Source organism: Pan paniscus, chromosome 12, assembly GCF_029289425.2.
Source record: "Pan paniscus chromosome 12, NHGRI_mPanPan1-v2.0_pri, whole genome shotgun sequence".
Classification (NCBI taxonomy): domain Eukaryota; kingdom Metazoa; phylum Chordata; class Mammalia; order Primates; family Hominidae; genus Pan; species Pan paniscus.
In genome coordinates this window covers 53,900,863-53,920,438 of record NC_073261.2, presented here as the reverse complement: position 1 = coordinate 53,920,438, position 19,576 = coordinate 53,900,863, and the positions used below count along the sequence as shown (strand labels likewise).

At 35.6% G+C, this 19,576-nt stretch overlaps 1 protein-coding gene across 3 annotated transcripts in view; it reads right to left on the bottom strand.

Moving 5' to 3' along the window:
- Nucleotides 1-19,576, bottom strand: part of EXOC6B (exocyst complex component 6B) — a 652,998-nt gene that overhangs the window by 287,619 nt on the left and 345,803 nt on the right. For all 3 annotated transcript variants that reach the window (XR_010109257.1, XM_003808189.4, XM_055107798.2), the window contains one exon: nucleotides 4,496-4,675. Coding sequence is in view for 2 of the 3 variants with exons in the window: in XM_003808189.4 (XP_003808237.1) it covers nucleotides 4,496-4,675 (180 nt within the window). In the remaining variant the exon portion in view is untranslated. The remainder of the gene's footprint in view (nucleotides 1-4,495; nucleotides 4,676-19,576) is intronic.

Here is a 19,576-nt window from a genome sequence, read left to right as displayed (position 1 = left end):
CACCAGTTAGAATGGCAATCATTAAAAAATCAGGAAACTACAGGTGCTGGAGAGGATGTGAAGAAATAGGAACACTTTTACACTGTTGGTGGGACTGTAAACGAGTTCAACCATTGTGGCAGTCAGTGTGGCGATTCCTCAGGGATCTAGAACTAGAAATACCATTTGACCCAGCCATCCCATTACTGGGTATATACCCAAAGGACTATAAATCATGCTGCTATAAAGACACATGCACACATATGTTTATTGCGGCACTATTCACAATAGCAAAGACTTGGAACCAACCCAAATGTCCAACAATGATAGACTGGATTAAGAAAATGTGGCAAATATACACCATGGAATACTATGCAGCCATAAAAAATGATGAGTTCATGTCCTTTGTAGGGACACGGATGAAACTGGAAATCATCATTCTCAGTAAACTATGGCAAGGACAAAGAACCAAACACCGCATGTTCTCACTCCTAGGTGGGAATTGAACAATGAGAACACACGGACACAGGAAGGGGAACATCACACTCTGGGGACTGTTGTGGGGTGGGGGGGAGGGGGGAGGGATAGCATTAGGAGATATACCTAATGCTAAATGACGAGTTAATGAGTGCAGCACACCAGCACGGCACATGTATACATATGTAACTAACCTGTACATTGTGCACATGTACCCTAAAACTTAAAGTATTAAAAAAAAAAAAAGAAATAAGGATAAACCATGGAGTATACAATTCTAGGCTTACACTGTACATAATATAGATATTTAATTTGTGTATATATTAATTAAAATAAGATCACATCTCTTTTTCCAGTTAAGAAATAATGAATATATTTTTAATGAATAAATATAAATTTACATTAATTTAATGAATATCACATTATATGAATATACAGTAATTTAGTTTGTGAACACATTTGTTTGTTGGATTTTTAATTTATACCTACTCCTCGCTATACAAAATACATTGTATTAAATATAGTTACATCTGAATATTATAATACAATCATGATTATTTCATTAAGTTCAAATTCTAAAAGGGGAATTACATAGTAAAAAGGTAAGCACATTTTAAGGGGTTTCTGAGGCATATTGAAAAACTGACTCCGAAAAGACTACAATAACTAGACCCCTAGCAGCAGGTATGAAAATACCTATTTCCACAAATATTTCTTATAAATAAGGAGTGTTACCATTTTCTTATTTCTGAGTAGTTTATAGTCAAAAATATCACACAAGCTTAATTTGTATGTCTTATTAATAGAGTTACAAATTATGTTCATGTTATCATTTTTTACCAAATATTGTCCATTTTTGCTTACAAATGAATTTCAGAATTATTTCATTAAGATTCTTCCCTAAACAAATTTACTTGATACTCACTGCAATTAGATTAAATTTGAAAAAACTTTCTACAGAATGAAATATTCCCATCCTGGAATACCATATATATTTGTGCATAAGAAAGTCTCTTTTATATTACTCTGTGATGTTGTCACATTATTTCTAAATTGACTTGCTAAGTAGCTGCATAGAAAAATTATATCTATGTCCCAATAGTAAATAAGACACTTTTGACACTATATTTTCTATGTGGGCATTGCTAATATAAGAAAAGTTTATTTGTTTTCTAAGTGAATCATCTAACCTAAACTCTTATTGGTCTTAATGAATTTTTAGTATGTTGTATTTAGATAATAATACCCTATGAATAATAATATGCATGTGCTATGGTTTGAAATGTTTGAGCCTTGCCAAAATTCATATTGAAATTTAATCCCCAATGCAACTTTGTTATATTTTTTTAATTTTTAATTTTTGTGGGGGAGGGCACAAAAATTTCAGAAGTGATTACATCACTCATTAATTGGATTAGTGCCTTATAGAAGGGATTGGGGAAGTGAGTTTGTCCTTTTTGCCTTCTCTGCCACGTAAGGATACAGAGGTGCCAATTATGAGTAACAGGACTTTATCAGACACTGAATCTGCTGACATCTTAATATTGGACTTTGCAGCCTCCAGAACTGTGAGAAACAAATTTCTGTTTTTTATAAATTTCTCAGTCTACAGTATCTTGTTATGGGAGCAGGAATGGACTAAGACATGCATGGCTCATTATAATGTAATTTATTCTTTTTTTACATTTATTTTATAGAACTTCTAAAGTGTTGGTGAGAAGCATCTTCACCCAATTCCTGTTGTCAATGAAAATAAATGTTTTATTGTTCTACTCTTCAATCTATGGTGGCCACTAAATTTCAAATAGATGTTCTTTATTTTGTTATTAAAATATTATACTGCTTGGAATTTAGTAAACTTTGTTTTTAAATCAAGAATGTAGCCTCGATGTAATAAAATGTCTTTCTAGAATACATCAAGAAACTGTATCTCCCTCACCTAGTAATGTGATAAATTATATTAACATATTTTTTTAAAATATCAAACCATCCTTGCATTTCTGGAATAAATCCTACACACTAGTACAAAATTACTTTCTTAAAACACTTGGAATTGACTTGCTAAAATTTTATTTATTTTACTTTTATCCATAATTGTGAGATTAACTCATAGTTTTTTTGTGTGTGCTCTTTTTGTCTGGCTTTGGTATCAGGATAAAGCTAGACAAAATGACATAATTTTCTGCAGGTAAATGCTCCCACTAGGAACAACTAGGAGAGGAAGTAAAACATGTAGAAAAAACATATTAAAAGGCATCAGGTGCTGTGAAGCAATGAAGACTAAAGGAAATAAAACTGCAGAGAGGACAGAACCTTTTAAAGGTGAGGTGAAAATCTGCAGCTTTCCTTGTGGGCATTTGAGGAACGTAGGCAAGGGCAACGGACTGAGAATCTTAAAACCAGGCAGAGACTAACTACTAAGGGGCGAAAAAAACTTGGAATCTTTGCTGCTTCCAACAGACTAGAGTGCCACAGTTAGAGGTTTGAGGACTAGTTTTACCCTCAAGATATTTACTGAATTCTAAAGCTAAACGGCTGAGGAAAATAAGGGTTTAAGCCAAAATCTTTGAAAAGCAAGGAGATTTCTCACAGTTTCACAGTGTTTCAGAGAAAAAGACTCACTAGTAGAAGAATGCCTAAAAATGACAGGAGCTATCTTAGTCCATTCAGAATAATGTAACAAAATCCCATAGACTGGTAGCTTATAAACAAAAGAATTCTCACAGTTCTGGAGGCTTGGAAGTCCAACATCAAGGTATCAGCAGATTCGGTGTCTGATGAAGGCCTATTTCCTAGTGCAAAATAAAAAAGGAGTCTTCTTCCTGCATCCCCATATCCTCACATGGCCACAAGGAACAAGGCAGCTCTCTGAAGTCTCTTTTGTAAGTATACTAATCCCATTTGCGAGGCTCTACCATCATAATCTATCACCTCCCAAGGCCTCACCTCCTAATGTAATCACACTGGTTATTAGATTCAACATATGATTTTTTGGGGTACACAAACATTCAGATCACATAGGAGCTGAAACCTCATTAGGGATGGTAAAGTAACACTGACAATCCCCAACACTTTTTTTCCCGTCAGCAATTGCTGATACTGGGTACTGCTAAGTCTCCTTCTCAAGACATTTACCAGATTCTAAAACGAAAGAGTACAGGAGGCTGAATAGACAAGGTTTCTGTGAAGAGCAGGAATTTCTATAGTCCTCTTTGGTGCTAAAAAGACAATGACATATCAGGCAGTTTTTAAAAGCTCTGCAGAGCCATATCCTACCAACAAGGGCAAAGAAAGTACACTACAACTGCAACCCAATATTAATCCAAATCAGTCCATGATGGTACTAAGGTGGTCAGCTTCAAACCACAACCCACCTGCCCATTCTATTTACTAAGTAAAGGAAAACATGAACCTTTTCTGGTGGAAGATAACACCACCTGGAATCTCTACATATTTTATACAATGTCTAACATCAACCGAAAAATATTAGAAACAGACAGGACCATATCACTGAAAACCAAGAGAAAAAAAATCCACCAATATGTATGTATAATATATATAAGAAGTAGTAAAGAATGATTTTGAATGTCTATAATTAATATGCTTAAGAAAACAGAGAAAACATAGACAAATCAGATAAAAAAGATGGAGCATTTCATCAAAGAATTTCAGTTTATATAAAAAAGTTAAAGAATATTCTAAAACTAAAATATACATATCTGAAATTCTAACTAAGTTTCTTTTTTTAATTCTACCAAGGCTTTTATATTGTCTTTGTACTAATTACCTTGAACATCATAGGAAGATAAGCAGACATAATACCAGGAACCATTTTCAGATGAAAAAAATGCAAAGGTCAATGAAAAAATGATGGAAGTAGCCTCTACATATCATTAAAGGTTAATAAATATAGCATGCGCCTTTATATACTGAAAATCTTCCTGGGTAGTTACAGCAGAAACTAACATCTTTCACCAAACTAAATTATAAGGAAATCTTTTTATATATAAAGGACAAAGTAAGAGCAACTGCCACTTACAGGAAGGTGTGTGAATACAGCAAAGGTGCTACGAAGAAAGGCAATGAGGTCTACCAGGTAATCACTAGCTTTGTTGCCCAAATCTCCGGTCATCCAGTCATAGTCTGCCAGCTGTAGGAACTGGTCAATCTTCTGGTTTAAGTTGGTATAAATCTCTTCTTCAGCTGCATGTCTAGCATCCTGTGAAAAAATATAAAATTTGAAAAATCACTCAGATTTCAATATGGGCAGAAATTTCTATGAGCTTAGAGCCATCTGACATATCCATTAAGTAACTGGGAATATAACTGGGAATACTGAGCCATACATATCACAGTCTTCTTTAATTTTTTCTTTTTCAAAACCATTGTGTAGGTTTTTTCTAATTTTTTGTTGGCATCCTAAGAGATGCTAAAATGAAAGCAGAATGCCCAGATCATATAAGTTTGAGATACCTATATAAAAGATTATGATATACACTAGCATATTAAAGGCTCTAAGAAGTATGGTGAGATTAATATTCTTACAAAAATATTTTCAGGACAAATGATCATACATTGCTCCACAACAACCAGTATTCCAATGCTAAAATTCCATCAACACAGACTTGTGCAGAGTAAGTTATGAAGTACCTGCCACCACATTCAATATTCACTTTCATTCTGATCTTCCTTAACTTCTGTTAAATACTCTCTATTTAAAACTCTATCTTCCCGTGGAATTCATGAGATGGTTTTCTCCTGGATTTCCTTTTACTTCTCTGGACACAAATCTTCTCACTTTCTTTGGGTGATTTAATGAAATCCAATAGCTTCCAGTATCTCTATCTTCAGTACAGATCTACTCCAAAATCATTCTAATTCAAGAATCATATATGCGAGCATTTCATGGACATCTCTGACCCAGACAAACTTTGAAATAAGTGCCCAGGTGCAGTGGCTCATGCGTGTAATCCCAGAACTTTGGGAGGCCGAAGTGGGTGGATCACTTGAGGTCAGGAGTTCGAGACCAGCCTGGCCAACATGGTGAAACCCTGTCTCTACTAAAAATACAAAAATTAGCTGGGCATGGTGGTGGGAGCCTGTAATCCCAGCTACTCAGGAAGCTGAGGCAGGAGAGTTGCTTGAACCCAGGAGGCGGAGGTTGCAGTGAGGCGAGATTACGCCACTGCACTCCAGCCTGGGCGACAGAGCAAGACTCCATCTCAAAAAAAAAAAAAAAGAAAAGAAAAGAAATAAGTAGGTCCAGGTTGAGACTCATCATATTTACCACTCTTTACCTGTTCAACTCAGACCAAGGCTGAGATCTAAGCAAGATCTTAAATTCCATTCTTTCCTCCACAGTCAGAAAATGAGTTCTGTAAATTATATCTCCCAAATTTCTCTGTAATTTGTACTGCCCTCTACATTTTCACGTTTTAAAAGCCAGAATAATTTTGCAATATATTTACATACTATAACATAGTTGGTGACTATGTTTACTAATGTGAACAATGCTTTATAAAATCTGATTGATAAATAAAAATTATACAAAAATTATATATTTGTCATGTACAACTTGATGTTTTGAAATATGTATACACTGAAATGGCTAAATTGAGCTAAGTTTGATGCAAAAGAAACTGCTTTTAATGGCAAAAACCACAATTACTTTTGCACCAACCTAATAATTAACATACGCATTACCTCACATACTTATTTTATGAGGTAGGAATACTTAAAAGTACTCTGCTAGCATTTTTAAAGAATATAACACAGTTATTAACTATAATCATCATGTTATAGAATAGATCTCTTGAAATAATTCCTTCTATCTAACTGAAAATTTCTATCCTTTGACCAAAAACTCCCCAGCCATATTCCCCAGCTCTGGTAACTATCATTCTATTTTCTGTTTCTATGAATTCAACATTTTTAGATGCTACACATGAGATCATGCATATTCTTCTTTCTGTGCCTGCCTTACTTCACTTAATATAATGTCTCCATGAGGTTTCCATGCTGTTGCAAATGGCAGGATTTCCTTCTTTTGTAAGACTGTATAGTATTGCATTCTGTATACATACTACATTTTCTCTATGCATTCACCAGTTGACAGACACTTAGGTCAAATCAATATCTTGGCTATTGTGGAAAATGTTGCAATGAACATAAAAGTGCAGATATCTTGATGACATACTGATTTCATTTCCTTTGGAAATAAACCCAGTAGTGGGATTGCTGAAACATATGATAGTTCTATTTTTATTTTTTGGGGGAACCTCCATACTGTTTTCCACAATGGCTATACTAATTTACATTCCCAAGACCATACAAGGGTTCCCTTTTCTCCACATCCTCTCCAATACTTACCATTTGTCTTTTTGATAATAGTCAACCTAACAGGTGGAAAGTCATATATCATTGTGGTTTTAGTTTGCATTTTTCTGATGACTAATGATGTTGAATATTTTTTCATATACCTCTTGGTCACTTGTATGTCTTCTCTTGAGAAATGTCTATTCAAAAGCTTTGCCCATTTTCTCATCGGGTTGTTTTCTTGCTATTGAATTATTTCAGTTCTTTATATATTCTAGAAATGCATGCCTTGTCAGCTGTATCGTTTGCAAATATATTCTGCCATTCTTTTTTTTTATTTTTATTTTTTGAGATAGAGTCTCACTCTGTCACCTAGGCTGGAGCGAAGTGGCACACTCTTGGTTCACTGCAACCTCCATCTCCCAGGTTCAAGCGATTCTCCTGCCTCACCCTCCCGAGTAGCTGGGATTACAGGTGTGTGCCACTATGCCTGGCTAATTTTTGTATATTTAGTAGACATTGTGTTTCACCATGTTGGCCAGGCTGGTCTCGAACTCTTGACCTCAAGTGATTCGCCCGCCTCAGCCTCCTAAAGTGCTGGGATTACAGGCGTGAGCCACCATGCTCTGCCTGTTCTGCCATTTTGTAGGTTATCCTTCAACTGTTGATTGTTTTCTTTGCTGTGCAAAAGCTTTCCTGTTTGATATAATCAATCTGATTTGTCTTTTTTTACATTTGTTGCCTGTGCTTTTGGGGTCATAGCTTAAAAAAAAAATCATTGCCCAGAACAATGTTATGGAGATTTTTCCCTATATTATTTTGTAGTAATTTTAGTTTCAGGTCTTATGTTTAAGTCTTTAATCCATTTTATGCTGATTTTTATATATGGTGTGAGATGAGGAACAAATTTCATTCTTGTAAATGTGGATATCCAGTTTTCTCAACACCACTTATTTTTTCAGAGACTATCCTTTCCCCTTTTGTGTGTTCTTGGCATCTTTGTCAAAAATTAACTGACTGTACATGAGTAGGATTATGTCAGGGTTATTTTGTTCCACTGGTCTGTGTGTATGTTTTTACGCCAGAATCATGCTATCTTGATTATTATAACGTGTAGTAGATTTTGAAATCAGGTAGACTGATGCTTCCAGCTTTGTTCTTTCTGCTCAAGATTGCTTTTGCTATTTGGAGTCTTAGTGGTCCCATATGAATCTTACTATTATTTACTTTATTCCTATGAAAAATGCATTAGAATTTGAATAGGGATTCCATTGAATATGTAGATCACTTTGGGTAATATGGAAATTCTAACAATGTTAATTCTTCAATCCACAAACTAGGATATCTTTTTGTTTATTTCTTCAATTTTTTCTTCAATGTTTTATAGTTTTTCAACAGGTCTTCTAAATATTTCAATGAGCACTTCTATACTTTCATCTTTACATTACTTGTATAATAATCTTAAGGTGTCCTTGAATTTCTGTTTTGCTAAAAGTCTTTTTCATTAATAGGCTTTATTTTTTAGTGTTTTAGGTTTAAAGAAAACTTAAGCAGCAAATACACTGCCTCTGTACATACCACTACCCTCCAGGCTACTACCCCTATTTAAAATTGGTGTGGTACAATTTTTACAATTAATGAAACAATATTGATATTTTATTATCAACTAAAGTCCCTGGTTTACATTAGGGTGTAATCATTGTGATCTCAAGTTCTGTGGGTACTTAAAAATGCATAATGTCACTAATTCACCATTACAGTATCATTTAGATAGTTTCACTGCCCTAAAAATCTACTGAATTCCACCTATTCATCCATCCAGGATTTTCTCTACTGATTTTCATTTTCATTGATTTCTGCTCTAATTTTCATTATTGGTATTATTATTATTGCTCACTTTAGATTTAAATTGTTCTTTGCCTAGTTTCCTACAGTGTAAGTATAGATTATTAAATTTAGATCTTTCTTCTTTCTAATATATGCTATTAATGGTACAAATTTCCCTCTGAGTAATGCTTTCACTGCATCTCACAAATTATAATAAGTTGTATTTTAATTCTTGTTTATTTTGAAATATTTCTCTTGAGACTTTTTTTGACCATGTTTTATTTTGAAATATGTTGTTTAATCTCCAAATAATTTGACATTTTCTATCTTTGTTACTCATTTCTAGTTTAATTTCACATGGTCTGAGAGGAATGTTAGTATAATTCCTATTTAAAGGATGTTCTATTGCCTAGAACATGGTGTGTCTTGGTGAATATTTTGTATAAGTTGTTGTTGGATAAAACATTCTATAAATGTCCATTAGATTCACTTGATGGATGGTGTCAGTCATTTCAACTATATATATACTGATTTTTCTGCCTCCTGGATTTCTCAGTTACAGTAGAAGTGTTCCAGAAATTTTAATGACAATAGATGTTAACATATAAAATAAGATTTTAGTATCTTTCAACATACTCATATTTTTCCATCTTTGATCTTCTAAAGTAGTAAGTAACTTTGAAAAATTTTCTAATACTAATCATTCACGCATTCCTAACCTTACTTCAATCCCTCATTTATTTGTATGTACTTTTAGATTTTGCTCAGAATTGTTTTGGCTATTCGTGTTCTTTTTTTAGTTCCCTATGAATTTTATGATTGTTTTTTCTATTTCTGTAAAAGATGACACTGATACTTCGTTAGGGATTGCATTGAATCTATAGATTGCTTGGGGAAGTATGGTCATTTTAATGATATTAATTCTTCTGATATATAAGTATGGTATTTCTTTCCATTTGTTTGTGTCCTCTTCCGTTTCTTTCATCAGTGTTTTGTAGTTTTCATTGCGGACATTTTTCACCTCCCTGGTTAAACTTATTCCTAGGTATTCTAATGTTTTTGAAGCTATTGTAAATGGGACTGCCTTCTTGATTTCTTTTTTACTGTTTTATTATTGAAGAATAAAAAGGCTACTGATTTTTGTATGTTGATTTTATATCCTGCAACTTTACTGAATTTGTTTTTCAGCTCTAAGAGTTTTTTCTTTTTAATACTTTAAGTTTTAGGGTACATTGCACAACGCGCAGGTTTGTTACATATGTATACATGTGCCATGTTGGTGTGCTGCACCTATTAACTCGTCATTTAGCATTAGGTATATTTCCTAATGCTATCCCTCCCCCCTCCCCGTACCCCACAACAGGCCCCGGTGTGTGATGTTCCCCTTCCTGTGTCCATGTGTTCTCATTGTTCAATTCCCACCTAGGAGTGAGAACATGCAGTGTTTGTTTTTTTGTCCTTGCTATAGTTTGCTGAGAATGATGGTTTCCAGCTTCATCCATGTCCCTATAAAGGACATGAACTCATCATTTTTTATGGCTGCATAGTATTCCATGGTGTATATGTGCCAACTTTTCTTGATCCAGTCTATCATTGTTGGACATTTGGGTTGGTTCCAAGTCTTTGCTATTGTGAATAGTGCCGCAATAAACATACATGGGCGTGTGTCTTTATAGCAGCATGATTTGTAATCCTTTGGGTATATACCCAGTAATGGGATGGCTGGGTCAAATGGTATTTCTAGTTCTAGATCCTTGAGGAATCACCACACTGACTTCCACAATGGTTGAACTAGTTTACAGTCCCACCAACAGTGTAAAAGTGTTCCTATTTCTCCACATCCTCTCCAGCACCTGTTGTTTCCTGACTTTTTAATGATCGCCATTCTAACTGGTGTGAGATGGTATCTCATTGTGGTTTTGATTTGCATTTCTCTGATGGCCAGTGATGATGAGCATTTTTTCATGTGTCTTTTGGCTGCATAAATGTCTTCTTTTGAGAAGTGTCTGTTCATGTCCTTCGCCCACTTTTTGATGGGGTTGTTTTTTTCTTGTAAATTTGTTTGAGTTCATTGTAGATTCTGGATATTAGCCCTTTGTCAGATGAGTAGGTTGAAAAAATTTTCTCCCATTCTGTAGGTTGCCTGTTCACTCTGATGGTAGTTTCTTTTGCTGTGCAGAAGCTCTTTAGTTTAATGAGATCCCATTTGTCAATTTTGGCTTTTGTTGCCATTGCTTTTGGTGTTTTAGACATGAAGTCCTTGCCCATGCCTATGTCCTGAATGGTATTGCCTAGGTTTTCTTCTAGGGTTTTTATGGTTTTAGGTCTAGATGGAGCCTTTTAGTTTTTCTAAATGAAAGATCGTATCATCAGCAAAGAAGGACAATTTGACTTCCTGTTTTCCAATTTGGATGCCTTTTATTTCTTTCTCTTCTCTGACTGTCCTAGCTCAGACTTCCAATACTATGTTTAATAGGAGTAGTGAGAATGAGCATCCTTGTCCTGGGGAATGGTTCCAGCTTTTGCCCATTCTTAAAGGAAAGGCAGTCAACCTTTTCCCATTCAGGATGGTGTTAGTTGTGGGTCTGCTATATGTGGCCTTTATTATTTTGAGGTATGTTCCTTCTATATTTGGCTTGTTGGGAGTTTTAATTGTGAAGGGATGTTGAATTTTATCAAATGCTTTTTCTGCATCTATTAAGATGACCATATGGTTTTTACCCTTCATTCTGTTGATGTGAAGTTTCACATTTACTTATTTGCATATACTAAACCATCCTTGCACTCTCGGTCTAAATCTCACTTGATCATCATACATTATCTTTTAATTAAATTCAGTTTTCTAGTATGTTGCTGATAATTTTTGCATCTATTTTCATCAAGAATATTTGTCTGTAGTTTTCTTTTGTTGTTGTTCCTTTTTCTGGTTTTGGTATCAGGGTAATGCTAGGCTTACAGAATAAGTTATGGAGAATTCTCTCCCTAATTTTTTGGAACAGTTTCAGGAGGATTGGTATGAGTTATTCTTATATGTTTGGTGGAATTTGGTGGTGAATCCACCTGGTTCTGGGCTTTTCTTTGTTCAGATACTATTTATTACTGCTTCAATCACTGCCTGTTATTGGTCTGTTCAGGTTTTCCATTTCTTCCTGATTCAATCTTAGTAGGTCGTACATTTCCAAGTATTCATCCATTTCCTACGGATTTTCCACTGGTTAGCATATAGTTGTTCATAATAGTCCCTGATGATCTTTTCTGTTTCTGTGGTATCAGTTATAATGTCTCTGTTTTCATTTATAATTTTATTTGAGTCTTCACTGTACTCTTCTTGGTTAGTCTAGCTAGTGGTTGTTATCAATTTTACCTTTTCAAGGAACCGACTTTTTGTTTCATTCATCTTTTCATATTTTTCTTTTCAGTTCTACTATGATCTGCATTATTTCCTTCTGATATTGTGGATTTGGTTTGTTGCTGCTTTCCTGTTCCTTGAGGTATATTGTTAGATTGTTTATTTGAAATATTTCTGCTTTTTGATGTAGGTGCTTAGTGCTATGAACTTCCCTTTTAGTACTGCTTTTGTTGTGTCCCACAGGTTGTGATATGTTGTGTTTCCATTTCATTTGTTCCAAAAAACATTTATTTCCATATTAATTTCTTCATTGAAACAATGGTTGTTCAGGAGCATGTTGTTTAATTTCCATGTATTTGTATAGTTTCCAATGTTTCTCTTGGTATTGATTTCTAGTTTTACACCATTGTGATCTGGGAATATACTTGATGTGATTTTGAATTTCAAAAATTTGTTGAGATTTGTTTTGTGGCTTAATATATGGTCTATCTTGGAGAATGTTCCTTGTGCTGATGAGAAGAATGTGTATTCTGTTATTGTTGGATAAGATGTTCTCTAAATGTCTGTTAAGTCCTTTCGGTCTAAAGTCCAGTTTAAAACAAATGTTTCCTTTCTGATTATCTGTCTCAATGACCTGTTTAGTGCTGGCAGTGGGGTGTTAAAGTGCCACAATTTTATTATATCAGAGTTCACCTTTTTATTTAGATATGGCAATATTTGCTTTATGAATCTAGGTGCTCCAGTGTTGGATGCCAATATAGATTTGGTGTTACATCCTCTTGCTAGATTGATCCCATTATCATTATATAATGACCTTATTTGTCTTTTTCTTACTGTTTTTTATTTAAATTGTTGTATCTGAGTATAGCTATGCCTGCTCATTTTTTGTTAACATTTGCATGAAATATCTTTTTCTATCCCTTTATTTTCAGTTTATATGCATCTTTAAAGGTAAATTATGTTTCTTGTAGGCAGCATATGGCTAGATCATGTTTTTTTCATCCATTCAACCAGTCTATATATTTTAAGTAAAGAATTAAATCAATTTACACCCAAAATTATTATTGATATGTGAGGTCTTCCCTTTATCATATTAATTATCTTCTGGTTATTTTGTGTATTCTTTGTTCCTTTCCTTTTCTCTTACTGTTTGTTACTGCGGTTTGGTGGTTTTCTGCAGTAGTACTATTTGAGTCCTTTCTCTTCTTCATTTGTTTGTTTGCTTTACCAGTGAGTTTTATACTTTTGTGTGTTTTCATGATAGCAAATATCACTCACTATTTCCAAGTTTAGAATTCCCTTGAGGAATTTATTGTAAGGCCAGTGTAGTGGTGATGAATTCTTTCAGCTTTTGCTTGTATGAGAAAGATTGTATTTCTCCTTCATTTATGAAGAATAATTTCGCTGGATATAGTATGTTTGCCCAACAGGTTTTTTTTTTTTTTCTTGTTTCAGCTCTTTCAAAATATCATCCCATCACCTCCTGGCCTGTAAGGTTTCTTTTGAGAAATCCACTGTTAGTCTGATGATGATTCCTTTATAGGTAACTAGATGCTTTTCTCTTGCTGTTTATAGAAATCTTTGTGTTTACATTTAGATAGTTTAACTATAATGTGCCATGGAGAGAATACTTTTTTTGCACTGTGTCCTTTTGGGGATCTCAGCACATCCTGTATCTGAATGTCTAAATCACTCATTGGACTTGAGAAATTTTCATCTCTTACTGCATTAAGTTTTCCGACTCTTTTTTATTTCTTTTTGCCTTCTGGAACCCTTATAATTTGTAAATTTGGTCTCTTATGATGCCCCGTACATAATAAAGGCTTTGCTCATTCTTTTTTTAGTTGTTTTTTCTTTTATTTTGTATAAAGAATTATCTTCTAGATCTGAAATTCTTTCTTCTGCTTGATCTAGTCTACTGTTGAAGATTTTGAACATATTTTGCATTTCATTTAATAAATTCTTCAGTTCCATAATTTATGTTTGGTTATATTTTTGGTATCAATCTCTTTAGCAAATTTCTTATTCATATCATGCATTGTTTTTCTGATTTCTTTGTATTGTTTTGCAGAATTCTCATGTTTCTCACTGAGTGTCTTTAGAATCAATCATTTAACTTCTTTTCCTGAGATTTCATTAATTTCTCTTTGGGACCTGTTGTTGGAGAATTATTCCTTTGGAGGTGTCATATGTCCTGGCTTTTTCTTATTTTCTGTACCATTATATTCATATCTGTACATCTACTATAACAGTCACTTCTTGCAATTTTTTAAATTTGCTCTGGTAGGGGAGGACATTTTCCAGAAGATGTATCTATGCTGTTAGTTGGGTAGGACACTTTGGTTGTGATTTTGAGTGCAGTAGTGTAAACTCTGTACGATTCCTTCAGGTATAAATAGTACCAGTGGTATCTATAATTTCTTCAGTGGCTCAGGGTGCAATTATTAAATGAGGCTGTGGTTTTGCTGGGGACTGTAACACCAGGTAGGTCGGTCTTTGAGCCCCAGTGGTGGCAGCAGTGGGATGAGTATGTGTGTCTTTGGGCCCCAGGGTGGTCTGGCACCATTGTTATTGAGTCCAGATGAGCCAATTGTTGAGTTTCCAGACAGATTACTTGGATGCCAGCAGTGACAACAGTAGGTGGGGTGGGTGGGGATGTTCTTGAACCCCTGGGGCAGCCAGCTTGATGTGAATGATGACAATGGCAGTGGCAGAAACATCCTCTTAGTCCCAAGTGGTTCACACGGGTATTGGTGTTGGTTGCATTCAGCCGAGTGGGCTGGTCTCCAGGCACACAGGTGGTACATGCAGGTAGGTGCCAGCTGTGGTAGTAGCAGTCATGTGGGTAGGCCCAACCTCAGGCACCTGGGAGGAGTGTTCAGGTGCCAACTGTGGAGGACAGGGCTAGGTGATCCTCTTGCTTCTGGTGTGCTCTGGCATAGGGGTTGGGGGGTGGCAGGTCAAAGCTGAGCCAAACTTGTCCTCAAGCCCTCTGATAATGAGTATAGGCACCAGATGCAGTAGTTAGGGGTGAGGCAATCCCTAGAAAAGTGAGATGCTCCGATGGTAGGTGGCAGCAGCTGTGCTGGTTCCCTGCCACTGGGGAGGGCAGTGCCACCTTCAGTATTGGGCAACCTAGGTCAGCAGGTGGAAAACACACACACCATTTTCACCACAGCCCAAGTGGCACTCTTTCCTCAGCCCCTCTGCCCTAGCTGACACATTGCTCATGCCTCAGCCTCAATGGCAGCAGCATGCATCATGATAGCATCTCAGCCCCTGGTGTGGGTGGCCCCTGGTCACTGGCACCTAAGCTGGGAGGCAGCAAGTGTGCTTCTCCTGCACCTCAGCCCCAGTACCAGTGGTCTCCAGGATAATGCGCTATCTGTTGGAGGCAGGGCTCTAAGATGGCTGCTTGCTATAGCTGCTTAGGTCTCATGGAATGTGTGTGACCTGGTGTGAGCTCCTTCCCTGGACCAGTGCCATCACACAATCTCTCAGCATCTTCCTATGTTAGTTTCAGGGCAAGTGAGGGTCAAGAGACTCTCCTATTGCCAGGATTTCAGGACTCCATAGTGGAAATGGAAACCACTGAAAGTTTCTACTAACCCTTTCCTCGTATTAAGGAGTCTCCCTCAGCTCCCAGCTGATCCTACTGAGTAGACTGCCTCATTTCCTTCCCCTTCCTTGGTTTAGGCATTTACTGTCACTTTTCTATTGAATTACAGTGTTCTCTCTTGGGTGGTCTATTTGAAATATGATCATCTACTCATTATGTTGGTTCTTCTTAGTGGAGGAGGTGAGTATGAAATACCTCTAGTCAGTCATCTTGAAGCTTTCCTCTTTCATATCTTTTCCTTATCACATCATATCTATTTCCCTATAGGTCCTCAAATTTATTAGCACAGAGTTACAGTCTTAGGAATTCAATTCCTCTCATTCTGAACTGTGAGTAATTGTGATTGATGTTGTTATTTCTTCCTTCTTTCCTCTCTTTCCTTCCTTACTTTCATCTTTTCTTTTCCTTCTTTTTTTAGTTCTTCCCTTCCTTTCAATGAAGCACAGTAGAATGTTTATTTTTTTAAATGCAACATCCCTCACTTGAAGTCTTTCAAAGACTTTAGAATAAAGTCCAAATTATCTACTAATATAAAACAAAGTGCTTCTCAGGTTGGTATTTATCTACTTCGGTATCTCACTGCCATCCTAATTCTATGCTGAATACTGGCTTTATTTTATCATTTAATCTTTGCACATGAAGTTAAAATATCCTTCACTCCCTCTATATCCATTCTCTGCCTATAAATATCCTGCTGGTTCCAAGATCCATTCCAACTTGTACTTGTCTGGGAAGTCTTCTTTGGCGGTCCTAAAGGTGGAACCTCATCCTCTTTGGAATTCTCCTCTGTTGAGCCTGTCAATGTTGAAGTCCCCTGGTGCTCAATCCTCACATCTTTCCTCTATGTATACTCAAATCCCAGAAGGAAGTCCATCCTGTGCCATCAAATATCATCTTTACACTGGTGAACTCTAAATTTTTATCTCTAGCTATGATTTTGTCCTGCCAATTTAATACCTCCATATAGCTATCAATTAAACATATCAAGCTTAATGTATCAAAAATGGAAGTCTTGATCGTATTTCTGCTTTCCAAATGCATTTTTCTCTAAGTGTTCCCCATCTCAGTAAACAGTATTCATCCAGTGTTCTGTTCAAAAGTTTTGGAACTATCTTTGACTCCTGTCTTTCTCTTAATACACACACCCAATCTAGTACTAAGACCTGCTATCTGTACCTTCAAAAATATTTCTTACCACTTCTACCTCTACCACTCTAGTCCAAGTGACCACTATCTCTTGCCTGGAGTATTGCAACTACCTCCCAATTAGACTTTCTTCTTCCCCTTTTATTAAATTACAATATATTTATTTCCACATAAAAACCAGTATCACATTAAATGATAACTCAGATCATTACCCCCCACAACTCAATCTTCTAATGACATCACATCTCATTTCAGAATACAATGTACAGTATTTATGATGGCCTACAAGGCCAGAAATAATTTAACTCCTGAATACTTCATCTCTTATCGTCCATACCATTAGTGATAGATACATCATTGCCAGACTGACCCCCTTACTATTTCTTGAACACATCCATACCTACCACTGTGCTGTCCCCTTTGACAGGAATGCATATCCATCAGAAATCCAAATGATTTAATTTCTCACTTCTTTTTGGTCATTTATTTTTTTTCCCTAGTTCTTATCACTACTTGCCATTACATTAGATTTTTTGTTTGTTTATCATCCACTAATTCATTAAAATATAAGCTCTGTAAAGTGAGGAGACTCAATTTTTTGTTCATGCCTGAAACTTTTCCTAATTAGTAGTAGACACTGTATTAAAACTTGTTAAATAAATGAGAGATTGAATACATCTAATGTATTATTCCAGTATAGTGGGTGTCTTCTCTGTAAATCGTAAACTTTAAGTCCAGGGACAAAGTACTTTTCTGTCTCTCCCCAAGAATCTACCAGATGATTACACAGTAGATACACAAGCAATATTTATTATGGAGTAAATTAATAAACACTTTCATTCTCTTTTGTAAGAGAGTGAGGAAAATCTTATGAATCAGGAAAGCTAAGGACGCCAGCTTGATTATGTCACACATGGCAGAAATAAGAGGGAACTCTGCAAGAAAATACCTTAAAGACCTTCAGACTCTTTCTACCCCTTTTCCAGCATAAAGGTTTCCATCTGCAAGGGAAAGTTTTCTGGAAACAGTAGCTTAGGAAAATACACAACATGTAGCTGTTATAATTGCCATGTTTATATTGAGTTCTGGGTTAGCTAGTCTGAAACAGCCCTGGTAAAAAATAAATTTTCAGTGTGTTTTAAGCAATCAGTGTTTCCAATAAGCACTGTCAACATGACCTTTAGTGGTCTCCAGAACTTCTCCTTCACTAAGTATTTAACTGGCTGTTCAGCCCCTATGGCTTCCTGTCTGCCTTTAATTTTCCCTCAGCATTTTTTCATGCTAGAGCAACAACAAAATACACAAGCCATCCTTTCAGAGAATTTCTGAACATAATTTGAAAAGCTATTGACATAAAAAATTGAGACTGGTTGAGAGAAAGAGTATCAGTGGATACTACATATTCTTCTTTTGATAGACAAATGAACCTCACGTTCTAATTCCCTAACTCCCTATTATCTACTTAACACTGAACTATTTCTTTTACATTTTCTTTCCTAGAGAAATTTTGGCTTTCACAGAAGAGCAAATATGGAAATTTTTTTGATAAATCTAATGCCCAAGCTCCATAATAATGCTAGTATTTGAGAGTAATTATAATTCCTATAAAACTGCCTGAGGTCATTCTGAAGCTCTGAAAGCTTTTGTCATATTTTCATACTCATTCTCAGGGCCTTTTTATTAAGTCATTCTTTTCCTCACTAAAAGAACATCTAAATTAGTATCATTAGACATTGTGAAAAATTAGTAAGTCATGATATGAACATAACATTATGTGTAATGAATTTTAACTAATTTTATTATCATTTTGAAACAAATAATTTATAGTAATTTAATGAATGTGTAACTTAACGTAGCAGCTGACCTAATCACATAGATACATAAAGAATACTTTCTGATTCAACATTGTGTTTTTTTCAAACAATAGAAAAATAGTAAGTCATACCAAAAATTTTTATCTGTCATAAAGTATAATAGCAGTATGAATCAAATTTGATTTCTTCTCTTGCACCTACTGTCAAAAGAATGTACCAAAAATAGAGAAAGAGGTTAAGATGATGGGAAAAAGCAGACTACAGGAGACATAAATCATGGTTCCAACTCTACAACTGTACATTTAATTAATATCAATTTCTGGATCTCAAAAGGGTGACATGGAATATGTTTCAAAACTAAAACAATCAAATAACAATATAAACAAAAAATCAAACCATATAAGTAGCCTATATGTTAGATCCATATTTTTAATGTTTGAGATGTTGTCCTATTACTTTTACTGCTTAATACCTATTTAAAGCTCACATAAATATGAAGGAGTTTATTAAAGCTGCTCTAAGCTATAGCATTTACCCTCCAGAAACTCATCTACCATCAATCCTTCTTTTGTTCTACATGACTGTCATTTCTTCCCATTTGATCCAGCTCTGGATCAAAACTAGTGCTGTGGACATATGAAATTATAAAATTGCTAACTAGAAAAGCAGGGACAGAAATTCCTCACTAAAAACTAAGATTAAAAAATTGATCACAGGGCCGGGTGTGGTGGTTCATGCCTGCAATCCCAGCATTTTGAGAAGCCAAGGTGGGTGGATCGCTTGAACCCAGGAATTCGAGACCAGCCTGGGCAACATGGCGAAACCCCGTCTCTACTAAAAATACTAAAAATTAGCCGGGCATGGTGGCACACGCCTATAATCCCAACTACTTGGGAGGATGAGGCATGAGCACTACTTGAACCCAGGAGACAGGGGTTGCGGTGAGCCAAGATTGCACCACTGCACTCCAGCCTCGGCAATAGAGCAAGATTTGATTTAAAAAAAAAAAAAAAATTGGTCACAGGATACAGAGAGCAGGGGACAGCTTAG